At 41.3% G+C, this 12452-nt stretch overlaps 1 protein-coding gene across 16 annotated transcripts in view; it reads right to left on the bottom strand.

Annotated features, from left to right (window-relative positions):
• Positions 1-12452, bottom strand: part of PCDH7 (protocadherin 7) — a 453309-nt gene that overhangs the window by 354412 nt on the left and 86445 nt on the right. Inside the window, exon 2 of one of the 16 annotated variants that reach the window (XM_067469005.1) lies at positions 9094-9419. The exons of 14 other annotated variants lie outside the window; for them this stretch is intronic. In XM_067469005.1, the coding sequence (XP_067325106.1) occupies positions 9279-9419 (141 nt within the window). In that variant the 3' untranslated portion in view covers positions 9094-9278. Of the gene's footprint in view, positions 1-9093; positions 9420-12452 lie in introns of those variants that run through there. One more of the 16 variants, XM_067469004.1, reaches the window with a different exon arrangement.

Here is a 12452-nt window from a genome sequence, read left to right as displayed (position 1 = left end):
ATGATTTGCATCCTCACATGTTCGCATGTTAAGGGTTTTTTTAAAAAAAAAATCCTGCAGAAGTCCTGTGGTGGCCATCTTGGGGGCTACAAAATCCCATGACAATTTAGAAAGTGTGGATGGTGAAGGCAGAAATCCTGGGACCAACAGGTCTGTAGCTGTACATCTTCTCAGGTCCCAGGTTTTTTTTGTTTGTTTTTTTTTGCCCCTGACTAAAGCACAGTATTTTGTGTTGTCCGGAACCACCCTCAGTCAGACAGTAATCTTTCCCAGCCCAGCCTAAACATTGAACCTGGAAAATCTTTCAGAAAAATCCTACAACTGAGCTATTTATTTCATTGGAAAAAAAATCTTCCCAAATTGTTCTTGGCAATCTCAATTAACCAAACTGAGCCCAATTTAATACCTGTGACCTGTTTGATTCTGGAGTAAATCCCATTCTTTTTTGCAGTCATAAGCAGACAACAAACTGAAGGGCTCCTTGGATTCTGGAGGTCTTTTGTTTAGCTTAGCAGTCACCATTTCTATAAATCTTCTTTACTTACATACCATAATTCTACAGATGAAGAAACTGCTGACAATTATTGGACTTTATGTCACTTTAAAAAAAGGAGTTCTCAATTTTCTTTTAAACCTTACTAATGCACCACTTAAAGTAATGCATTCCATAAAAGTGGACATTAATGCTTGACCCCCTACAGTTGGAAGTACTATTTCTGGAAAGCGATGCCTTTCTACAGAGGATGTCAACGTTATAATTGCTGAGAAACATTCAAAGTCATGAACGCTCTGGAGCCAATTCATGTGATAATTGTAACAGCCGGCCATATAAAAACAATGCAAACTCATCAGGAATCGGCAAAGCCTGATTGCAGCTTTGTGATGCAGTCAGGTGGATGGCTCTCTACATCAATACATGCACTCTCAACAAGAACGATCCATACAAAACAAAGGGACGCATTGCAGCTCTGCATTTGATGCATAACCACATGAATAAAACATTCAGCTTCATCCTGAACCCTTTCTCATTCAGTCTTTGGTAATGCTATTCATTTGGCATGCAATTGACATAGCCACAATTGATATTCAAATCTGATTACTAATTAATAATATTCTGCCTTTACTGGAAGATATTGATGCATACCCTGCTGCATCTTCATGGAAATGCTTTTCAGAAACAAAAACTCCAGTTATATGCTTCACATTTTAGGACATATTTTCTATTTTAAAAAAATGGAGGAGGAAGGACATATTGGATCAGTTATTGGACTAAAAGCTCTCGTATTAATTGCTTAGTATTTTTCGGAGCAATGCTTTATTTCTCTCTTTGACATGGGAATGTACACACACTCAGAGGGGAGAGGGAAGGAGTGAATAAGAGAGGATGGAAGGCATACTCAATAATATTGTTTAAAAAGTGCTAAAATGTGTTCCAAGAATGTCAACAAACCCTGGTGAAGAGAACACTGCACTGATGAAGGTATTTACTAGGGCTGGGCAATTTGTTTCGTTAATTCGTTAATTCGTTATTTTCTTAATTACGAAACGATTACAAAACTTTTTTTTCAACCCGGAAGTGTTTTTAAATATCGAAACGGCAGGCGCCAAAAATTTTTGTATTTCCGTCCATTTCGGAAATACGTAAGATGGCCGCCTGCTGATGCCGCCGGCTGAGCAAGCGAGCGAGAGGGCGAGCGAGTAGTGAGCGAGAGGGGCGAGTGAGCGGTGAGCGAGAGGGGCGAGCGAGCGGCGACGGTGAGAGCCATTCAGCTGTGAAACTCTCTGCCCCAGAGGGAGTGCGGTGGAGACTCTTTGAAACAGAGGCTGGATGGCCATCTGTCAGGGAAGGGCTTTGGGAGTTTTAGTTACGGGGATTTATGGTTCACCTGCAATCAAAGAGCGTTCTGAACCCCACAAGCGGCGAGCGAGAGGGGCGAGTGAGCGGCGAGCGAGAGGGGCGGGCAAGCAGAGAGCGAGAGGGGCGAGCGAGCGGCGACGGTGAGAGCCATTCAGCTGTGAAACTCTCTGCCCCAGAGGGAGTGCGGTGGAGACTCTTTGAAACAGAGGCTGGATGGCCATGTCAGGGAAGGGCTTTGGGAGTTTTAGTTACGGGGATTTATGGTTCACCTGCAATCAAAGAGCGTTCTGAACCCCACAAGCGGCGAGCGAGAGGGGCGGGCGAGCGGCGAGCGAGAGGGGCGGGCGAGCGGAGAGCAAGCGGCGAGCGAGAGGGCCCGCCAGAGTGAGTGCCTGCCTTCCCTCCTTAATAATAATTTAAATTTAATAATAATAATTTTAATTTCTCCTCCCTATTCTACTAAATTAATAATTAAATTTAAAAAAAATATTTTAAAAATATTGAAAAAAAAAGGGCGCCATCTTTACAAAATGTTTTGTAAATATTTACGAAATTTCGTAAATACCGAACTTTTTTTTTGGAAAATTTTGTAATTATTTTAAATATCGAAACAAAAAAACCCCCCAATTACAAAACGATATTAGAAACAAATTTTTGCGTTGTTACCCAGGCCTAGTATTTACGGTTAAAAATTTATTCTGGGAAAATTATTTCAGGTGCTTTTTTGCATAAAAAAACATTTTGCAGAGGAACAACATTTTTGTGCAGAATATGTTTTTGTTCTGCACAGAAAAAAACCTTTGTTTGCTTAGAAAATGCTGTTCTCTGTGCAAAAGAAAATTGTAAAGTTTGCACTAGAATAATCCTAAACTGTGAATTGTCTTTGGAAATTGCATAGTCCTTCATAAGCTGTTGTACTGCAGCTCAGATCTATCATCAACAGTCTAGTACATGGATACTGATTATAGGAGTTCTCAAATAAATGATTTAAAAACACTACACACACTTTATCAAAAAATACTTTGCATAGAGTTTAACTCATTTATTGGAATCAACTTGAACCCTTCAAACTGACTACAGGTACCCAGCTATTTCCTGTGGCCTGGTAGGTTCAAGACTTTTGACTATAGGTAAAGGTAAAGGTTTTCACCTGATATAAAGTCCAGTTATGTCTGACTCTGGGGGTTGATGCTCATCACCATTTTTAAGCCGGAGCCCCCGGTGGCGCAGTGGGTCAAACCCCTGTGCTGGCAGGACTGAAGACCGACAGGTCACAGGTTCAAATCTGGGGAGAGGCGGATGAGCTCCCTCTATCAGCTCCAGCTCCTCATGCGGGGACATGAGAGAAGCCTCCCACAAGGATGATAAAAACATCAAATCAGCCAGGCGTCCACTGGGCAACGTCCTTGCAGACGGCCAATTCTCTCACACCAGGAGTCACTCCGGACACGAAAAAAAATTCTGAGCTGAAGAGCCAGCATTATCCGTAGACACTTCCAAAGTCATATGGCCAGCATGACTGCATGGAGTGCTGTTACCTTCCCACCAGAGCAGTACCTATTGATCTACTCACATTTGAATATTTTCGAACTCCTAGGTTGTCAGAAGCTGGGGCTGGCAGCGGGAGCTCACACTGCTCCCTGGATTCGAACCAGTGACCTTTCGGTCAGTAAGTTGAGCAGCAAAGTGGTTTAATCCACTGTGCCAGAGGGGGCTCGACTATACATACACACACACACATGCAGTATACATGTGGCCACAGACAGGAAAACAAGAGTATAAATTGTGATTATGATCTGAATTTCATTGAGTGTTTCACAAATTAGGCAATGCTGGTTTATTTATTGTCCTGTTCTAGAGGGAAGAAACCAATGGGGAAACATGGCAAACAAGGGTTGTTTGCATATGTAACCCACAGGGTCTTGCATCCTGGCATAATTTTATATCTCATCTATATTGAGAGTTTATCACTCTGAGTAGAAATTTACCCTGAAGTCAACAAAAGATGTATTCACAAGTTACCTTGGGGCAGAGGAAGCTGTTTTGCATCTTGCACAAATAAATGGCACACATTTCTCGCTTAGATAAGTGACTAATGCAGAAGTCTAGTATAAATTGTCCATTGAGTATCCCAGTGGGAAAGTTTGTTCCCTGCCAAACTCTCAGCAGTCATTCAGCAGTTTCATGCTAAATAAAGATTCATTTCCCTTGTAACATCATCATACCTAACCTGAAAGATGGGGAGGGGGGGCATACAATATGCAGTACTAAATTAGAATTATGTTCTATTTTTAACATTCCACAACAGAACTATGCTGAAAATGTGTAACTGTTTGATCACAACTTATGTTCTATATTTTTGTGTTTTGAAATCTCTAGGGTGTAACTTAAGGCAGGCTGGTGAACTGTTTAAAATATTATGTTCAAATAAAATTTACCATATGCTACATGGGGATGCATTGGAAATATATATATTGGACTCATTTGCTTTCCAATTCTTCAGCGTAAATCTAAAAGCACACAAGTGTTCATAGATCAGAAGAAAAAGTTGCTGAGCTGCATTCAGATTAGTGTGTCAAGAGTGATACATAACCCACAGAGAAGATTCCTTAAAAAATCCCCGTTGCCTTCCCCCAAAAGATGAATTACACTTCTGGCAACTTCCAGGAAGTGGGATTTTGGTAGGTAGGTAGTCCCCTGACATTAAGTCCAGTCATGTCTGACTCTGGGATGTGGTGCTCATCTCCATTTCTAAGCCGAAGAGCCAGCGTTGTCCGTAGACACCTCCAAGGTCATGTGGCCGGCATGACTGCATGGAGCGCCGTTACCTTCCCGCCGGTCTACTCACATTTGCATGTTTTCGAACTGCTAGGTTGGCAGAAGCTAGGGCTGACAGCGAAAGCTCACGCCGCTCCCCGGAATCGAACCTGCGACCTTTCGATCAACAAGCTCAGCAGCTCAGTGCTTTAACCCACTGCGCCACCGGGGGCTCCCACAAGTGGGATTTTACCTTATAACAAAAACCAGCCTTTCCAGGTGATGAAGAAATAAGAGAAATGGGGGCATTGCCCCCTCCAGTGAAAGAACATTTTTAGCTTTGCAGCATCTTAAAATGTCATATGAGCTAGGAGAAATATCATTTAGGCACCCAACAATGAGTCTATGGTGGATTCTTGCAAATCCAAACAATAATGCTTCACGCATCCTATCAAAACATTGTATATCTGCGGCAAAGTCTTTTCAGTCACATACCCTTTGTATATTGTGGGATGCATTTATGGTGGATCTACAGATAAGTTTGGAATTTCATGCTCAATTTTGACACATGTACTGACAGCATACAAGCCTTTAGTGATTCATGAGAGAGAGAAAACAAATTTAGCAATCCTTCAACAGGAGGTGCCAGGGACTCAATTTACCTAGGCCTTATGCATGCAAACATGTGCTCCATCAGTAAGCTATGACCCCCTCTCCTCCATGGGAAGCCAGGGAGTAATATGATTAAGGTTTTCAGATGTTTTCTGATATGTGCTAACAAAAACAAATGACTTAATTTTAAGCACTGGAATAACACAAGCAAGCTGCAAATGTCATACAGTTATTTGATTCATTCATCATATCCTGTGCTATGAATGCCATCATGTTCACAGTCTTTTAAACATATTTTTAGACTATCTTTAGCATTCAGCTTTTCACAGACCTTGGAAATAATTATTCTCAGCAAAGGGGAAAAGTTTGTCTGAATGCTACATCAAACCATAGCAAATACCAATCATGTCTACTGGGGGAAAATTGATTAATATATAATTCCAAAAAAGAACAGTTGCAACAATGGTGAATCCATAGATTTACACAACATATATTTCTAGTATAAATATATAAATAGACTTACAAATATACAAATCCCTTTATATATGTAAAATAAGGCAGGTCAACTAAATATCAAGTTTTTCTAAAATATTGTGATTTTTAAAAAAGTAACTAGGTAAATTTGTAAATTTGCCACAGTCTCAACATGACAACAGTAGTGTGTTGATTTAGGTATCAGGATAGGTGTCTATAACCTATAAGTATGTGATTCATTAACAATTATCTCTCTCTAACAATAGAGTACTCATTTTGGTGCAACAAAAATAAATTCACAGTAAACTGAAATCTAAGTGCCATTCTACACAGGTCCAAAATCTATGACCCATTGAGGGTTAACCTGAGGTGCCCAAACAACACCTCAGGTTAACCCAGATTAATCCAAAGTAAACTGGGATTTCCCAATTTACTTCAGATTAATAAAACACCTCATATTTTGGAGTACTGAGCCTATGGGGATTGACTCCCCATTGCCGTCCCGGTTCTTTGGGCTCTAGGAGCACAAAGGAGTGGGATAGCACCCCCACCCTCTCCTCCCAGCTCTCAAAAATGCCCCGTAAATTTACCAGAGGGGCCTTGCTGCATGCTCAGGCCCTCTGAAGAAAGCTAATGATGTCAAAATGACATGTCTGGAGCTTTGGAGCTTTGGAGGGGGGAGGGGCGAAATCTTGTGGAACATGGGAGAGGGATCATATTAAATGAAAATATGCATGCATATTTAAATCACAAAATAACATAAAACAACCTATCTCTCAAATGAATTTCAAGATATCTTCCCTCCTGTCTGCACAGACACCAAACTCTAAGCTGAAATAATCAGCAGAACCCTAGTTCTAATTGCACTCCTCCTAGACTGTCAGAACCAAGACGCCTTAACGAGCCAGACTCAAGAGTATGTCCAAAAGAATAGTTTATTAATACAAAGCAAAGGGTACTCAGAGATACGTACTTCAGTGTCCCTGGTCAAAACTCAAAAGCAGCAGCAAATTTCATCTTAAAAAGTAAACTAATGCAATAATCCGGATTATCCAGAGAAAAGATCCGGATTAAACTGAAATGCTCCCAAAGTCACGCAAAACAACACAGCAAATGAAGGATGAACAAACAAAGAGCCGTGAAGAAAGAGCCGTAGTCAAATGAAGTCCGAGGGAGAAGAAAGCCAAGTCCGAAGTTGTGAAGTTCCAAAGTCCACGTAGGCAGTGTTGTTGTCAAAAACAGTCCGAAATCAAGGAAGGGGAAATCCACACTCATGGGAATCCAAGCCAAGTTGTAACACGAATGGAAGCAGCAACCTGAAGATCCAGGACCCAAGCCCAACACGAAAGCAGCAGCGACAAAACCCAAGGCACGAAACCAACACTTTGCCTTCTGCAAAGATCTTCCATTTCAGTGTCTACTTTTATCTTACACCTCATCATCCGATGATGAGCTGACTTCCACCCCATTGGTATTCCTTTCAGCTGTCCTTGCTTCTGCACTTGAATGCCGACATCCATCCCTCCAACTTTTCCATCTCTTGTCAAGACTTAGCACTCCCCAAGACTCCACGGTATCTCCCGATTGCCAATCCCCACCACCAGGAAACCCCACAAACGTGCCACTAGACATTGACTGAGTACATACATCTCGAAACTCTTGCACCTTGGTCCGATCCAGTGTGTCATCCCCATCCCCATCACTCCCAGACCCATCACTCCCAGAGAAACCCATGAAAGACTCTTTGTCTGTGGGAGCAGTAAGTATATCCTGGATCTTCATACTCTGTCGCTCCTCATCCGATTCCTGCTCCCAAGTAACCCTCTTAGTTCCCCTATTCACATCCACTGTATCTCCTTCCTCCTCCTCCCTCATTGACCCTTCGCTTTCAGAAAACCCTTCAAAGGAATCTTCGTCGGTAGGTGACATAAGTATATCCCGGATCCTTTTCCTCTGTTGTTCCTCATCTAGCTCTTGAGCACTCATTTTCCTTCTTTTAACACCCATGCCACCACTTGCAGTGTTGCTAACAGGCTCTACTACAACATAGACCCCTTCTACACTGCCATATAATCCAGATTATCAAATCAGATAATTTACATTATCTGATTTGAATTGATTATATGAATCTAAACTGCCATATAATCCAGTTCAAAGCCGATCATCTGGATTTTATATAGCAGTGTATAGAGGGCCTAGGAAGAGTGCAATTAAAACTAGACTTCTTCTGATCATTTCAGTTTAGACTTTCGTGTGTGTGCAGACAAGAGGGAAGATATCTTGCAATTCTTTTGAGAGATGGGCTGCTTTATGTTATTTTATCTTGTGATCAGGGTCTGTGTGCATATTTTCACTTAACATGATCTCTGTGCCCTGTTCCATAGTCTCCCAGACTGTCCCCACACAACGAAATAGTTGGGAAGACATCTGAATGTGGATTACTCGATGTTGTTAGAGGCAAGTTAAAAGGGCTTCTTTTTCACTTAAAAATGAAAATACTGTGCAGGTGATTTGTCAGCAACTCTATGCAGGTTGCCTGTGGAGCAACTGAGATGGGCATGGTGTGTGTTTTAATGAAAATATTTTTTTTAAAAAATTAATTTAACCTTTGTCATTTGCTTCAGGCACTTTACAGGTAGCCCACCTGGCTGTCCTTACATCCCGAGAACCCACAGAATGATACCCATGGGACACATAATGCCTTCCCACTACTTTAATGAAAACACTGTCAACCAAAGAAGCCGAGGAACACAGCAGATAGATTGTTTTCAATACAACACATGTAATAATGTGGTGGTTTTGTTTTGTTGTTTTATTTTAAAAGAAGTAGCCAAAATGCAAGTAGCAGATAAATTGAGTAGGTTAATTATTGGACTCACTGCAGGCAGGCAGTGGGATTAACCTCCCACCCCAATGGAAAACAGTCCTTACCAGCTGCTATTTGCACTGGGAAGAAATTACCCATTGGAAACTAAGAAAAGAGCAGCTTGAAAGTAGTGTTTTCATCAGACTTGCCACAGGAGAGGAAAGACGTAAACTCCCCACCTATGAGCCTTATAACGATTTTTCTTTCCCAGCAGTGCTAGTTGCATTTCTAAAGCACAGATGCAATTTGCTTTAGAAACACATGTAATTTGGCTCATCAGTAAGAGAGAAGACGGAAAAGATTTATTTGGGGAGCAGAAAGGAGATTGAGATTGTCAGCCAAGTTCATATATGCTCACTATTAAAAGAAAGAGCTTCTGTTGTGGTTGCATTTTATATTCACTGGCGTAGTGCACTGACTTGACTTTTCAAATCATTACACCGTTCTGTCTGTCTGTGTGCATCTCTCTCTCCACCCCTTCCTTCCTTCCTTCCTTCCTTCCTTCCTTCCTTCCTTCCTTCCTTCCTTCTTTGAAGAATCCTTATGCCTTTGACATGTTGAGCTAGAAATCTAGACCTACTTGGCTGTTTATTGCACTCACAACTGATGAGTTATTCAAGAACAAAGGTGCTCCTCAAAAACAGACTCCATCTAGTGTAGTGCAATTACTAAGGGACTGTAAGCAGGCAGTTGTGCAAATTGTGTTGCACTTTAATTCCCATCATCTTTGACTAGTGAACATTCTTCATTGATTAAGAATTGGCACGCAGCAACATTTGAAGGCCAAATAACTTCACCATCCTTGGTGTAAGAGAGCATTGTATGGGATTTTCCATATGATATTTCCAGGATCTGCATGGTGAAAAGGGGAACATAAATGAGATAAAATGTAGAAACCACACAACACCCCAGAGATAAAATCCACTGAGCCAAGAAACCATACAGCTTATTATAGACCAACATATTTCATGTAGATTTCTTTTTGGGACAGCAACATAACCTACTTTGCATATAATGCTTAAAAACAACTAGTTCAATCACACCTTTTCAATCTAAAGTAAATTTATTTTCAACACACAAGCAATGGAACATGCCCTGTTAGACACTGGATACACTTCCAAGTTAATGTACAAAAATTGAACAAAATAATTATTCTACTTTTACTAGGGGACAAACCCTACTGGAATTGATGTAGTGTAGTTTTCTTTTTAACTTCTAAGTAAACAAGGTAGGAATTGTGCTGTTAAAATTATTTGCTGACAAAAAGCCTATTTGGAGAGAATTGGATCGTAATGTTTTTCTGTTAGCTTTTAAGCTTTCTGCTCCCTTTCTCACAACTTTGTTTATGTTAACATTGATACTGGCCATCAAAATGAGTGCCACTCCATGCCAGGGAAAATGGCACTAGAGAAGCACTGCTCAGCCAAGTGGGCCTTGCAGAATTCAACTTCTTGTTATCTTTTATCTTCTTTCCTCTAGAGCAGGAACGGGCGAGTCAGCCTGCCGGCCTCACACAGACCTTCAGAGCCTCCTCCCCCCACCACCCCAGTCATTTGACCTCTACCAGCCTTCCCGAATAATTGGAGGTGACATTTCTCCAAAATTATGGAGACATCAGAAGCCCTTTTTGTTTCATGTCAGGAGTCACTTGAGAAACTGCAAGTCACTTCTGGTGTAACAGTATTGGCCATCTGCAAGGACGTTTCCCAGGGGATGCCTGCATGTTTGATATTTTACCATACTTGTGGGAGGCTTCGCTCATGCTCCTGTATGGGGAGCTGGAGGTGACAAGGGAGCTCGACCTGCTCTCCCCAGATTCGAACCACTTCCTGTTGGTCAGCAGTCCTGCTGGCACAAGGATTTAACCCATTGTGCCACCTGGGACTCTTATCAGAAGCCCATAAAACAACAAAAACTGACAAAAAAAGCCGAAAAGGGTACTTACTTGTAGTTTTTACTTGCACTATCACCAGCACCATCCCATTCTAAAAGGTTGAAATACTCTTTTCCCTTACTGACAATATAAAATTTAAGTTATGGTACACTGGTGTTTGTGGGATGGCTCCTGAAAGATCACCCTATAGTTAAGGATTGCTGTTAAGTTCATCATTATCCCCAAGGTTCATTGGTATCTGGGAGAAGCTATTCTTTCCCCAAAGTTTAGGATGGTACCACCTTTGCAACCATACCTGGGCCTATCTACACAAATGAGTGCATGGGTGAATGAATTTCATGGTATTCACATGAATAATAGGGTCTATTTGCTTTAACATGGGTCAAGACCACTGATTCCTCACTCTAATTCTTCTGTTGCTCCAACTAGCATCACTACAGGTGCCAAGTGACAACTACCACCAGTTCTGTGCCTGATGGTCACCAATAAGGGCAGATTGACATGAGAAGGTGGCCCCCCAGCAGCACCAATTTAGTTCTAGCACTAGCCCACACAGACACGCAGTGCAGACATACAATAGACCCCAGGGTGCTTTGGTGATTGGCCATGAGGACTTCAGTGGTAGTGACCTGGAGTATCCCAAGCTGGATCAACATTGCTATTTTCGGCATGCATGGAGGCCCCTCTAAAAAAGATAGCCTGTCCACAGTGATCCGCTCTGACTTGAATCATTACCATGAAGTGCTGCAAAGGATTTAGGCATCTTCAACACTTCATTTAATTTAACATGTCAGGATGACCAAGAGGGAAAAGTTATGCCAGTTTGAAAACTATTTTTATAAATGTCAGTTTTTGAGCAAGCGCTTGTTTGTTTTTAAGCCATTGGTGGCTCAAAGCATGATGATTTGAGGAGGTTATCTTTTCCCCACATGTAGCCATCCACCTATGTATTTCTTTATTCAGAAGTTTTTTCTTGAAACAGCAGTTTACATTTTTATTTGTTTTCTTGATATATATTGCTATTATCATTCTGCGTAATCTTGATATCATGCAGGATAACTTAACACAAATATATGGCATTTTTGGCTTATGGCTTATAAGTGTCAGATACTTTGCAGGGGATTCATTCTTTAGATTGGTGCCTTTTCTTGGTTAGAGTCCTTCCTGTGTTGCAGCTGACAAAATGCACCTTTGCATAATTGGAAACCTAGAAATTTTGTGTGTGCAAGAGAGGGTGTGTATTGTGTTTTGTTTCGGTTCTGAAGTTTGATATTTTTTATTAAAGGTTCCTGACAAATTTCTTGATCAATTGGAAAGTACTAGCTCTGTAGGCAATGTCGTGCTGCTCTCCACATAGGAATCTTATTGACTGAGACTGATCAATCCATTGCTTGATTAATAACCTGCCCTTTCCCCCAAGAATGAGGTGGAAGTTTGTGTAAACAAGTGAATACACGGATACTTTATTCTTAGTATTCTACATCATGCTGGCATCTTATGCAATGTAGGTTGGTATAAAATGTTTCAAAGGAATAAAGAAAATCAGCCCCTGGTTGAGAAAACTTACACCAGGGTTGTTGGGTTGGTTGTCTGGGTTCTGAGATGGCTTGGCTGAAATACAAAAATGTAAACCTTTAGGCATTCTTGCACTAACGGAGTCTCAATTTTAAGGGGAGTAGTGGACAGAGTCTACAACAGAGCCATATCTAAGAAAATTAGAAATTGATGAGAGACACAGGCATGCTTTTGCTTGTTCATATCAGGGAGGGGAGAAAACAGACATTATCTAACTATCAACCATCAGTAGGAGGCAAGAAGGAAAGGCACTGATGTGAGAAGAAAAATAGAAGGAGGACAGCTTCTATCTGTGTTGTAAATTGTGGCATTCACAGTGTCCTGAAAGTGGCAATGGAAGGAGGGTGCAATACCTTCTCTCATTTGGTCTCCAACTGTGTCTCTGACCTTTCCCCAGTGGAATGATCACAGGAGAC

The sequence above is a fragment of the Anolis sagrei genome, chromosome 5 (assembly GCF_037176765.1).
Source record: "Anolis sagrei isolate rAnoSag1 chromosome 5, rAnoSag1.mat, whole genome shotgun sequence".
Lineage (NCBI taxonomy): Eukaryota > Metazoa > Chordata > Lepidosauria > Squamata > Dactyloidae > Anolis > Anolis sagrei.
This window is presented reverse-complemented; position numbering and strand designations above follow the sequence as displayed.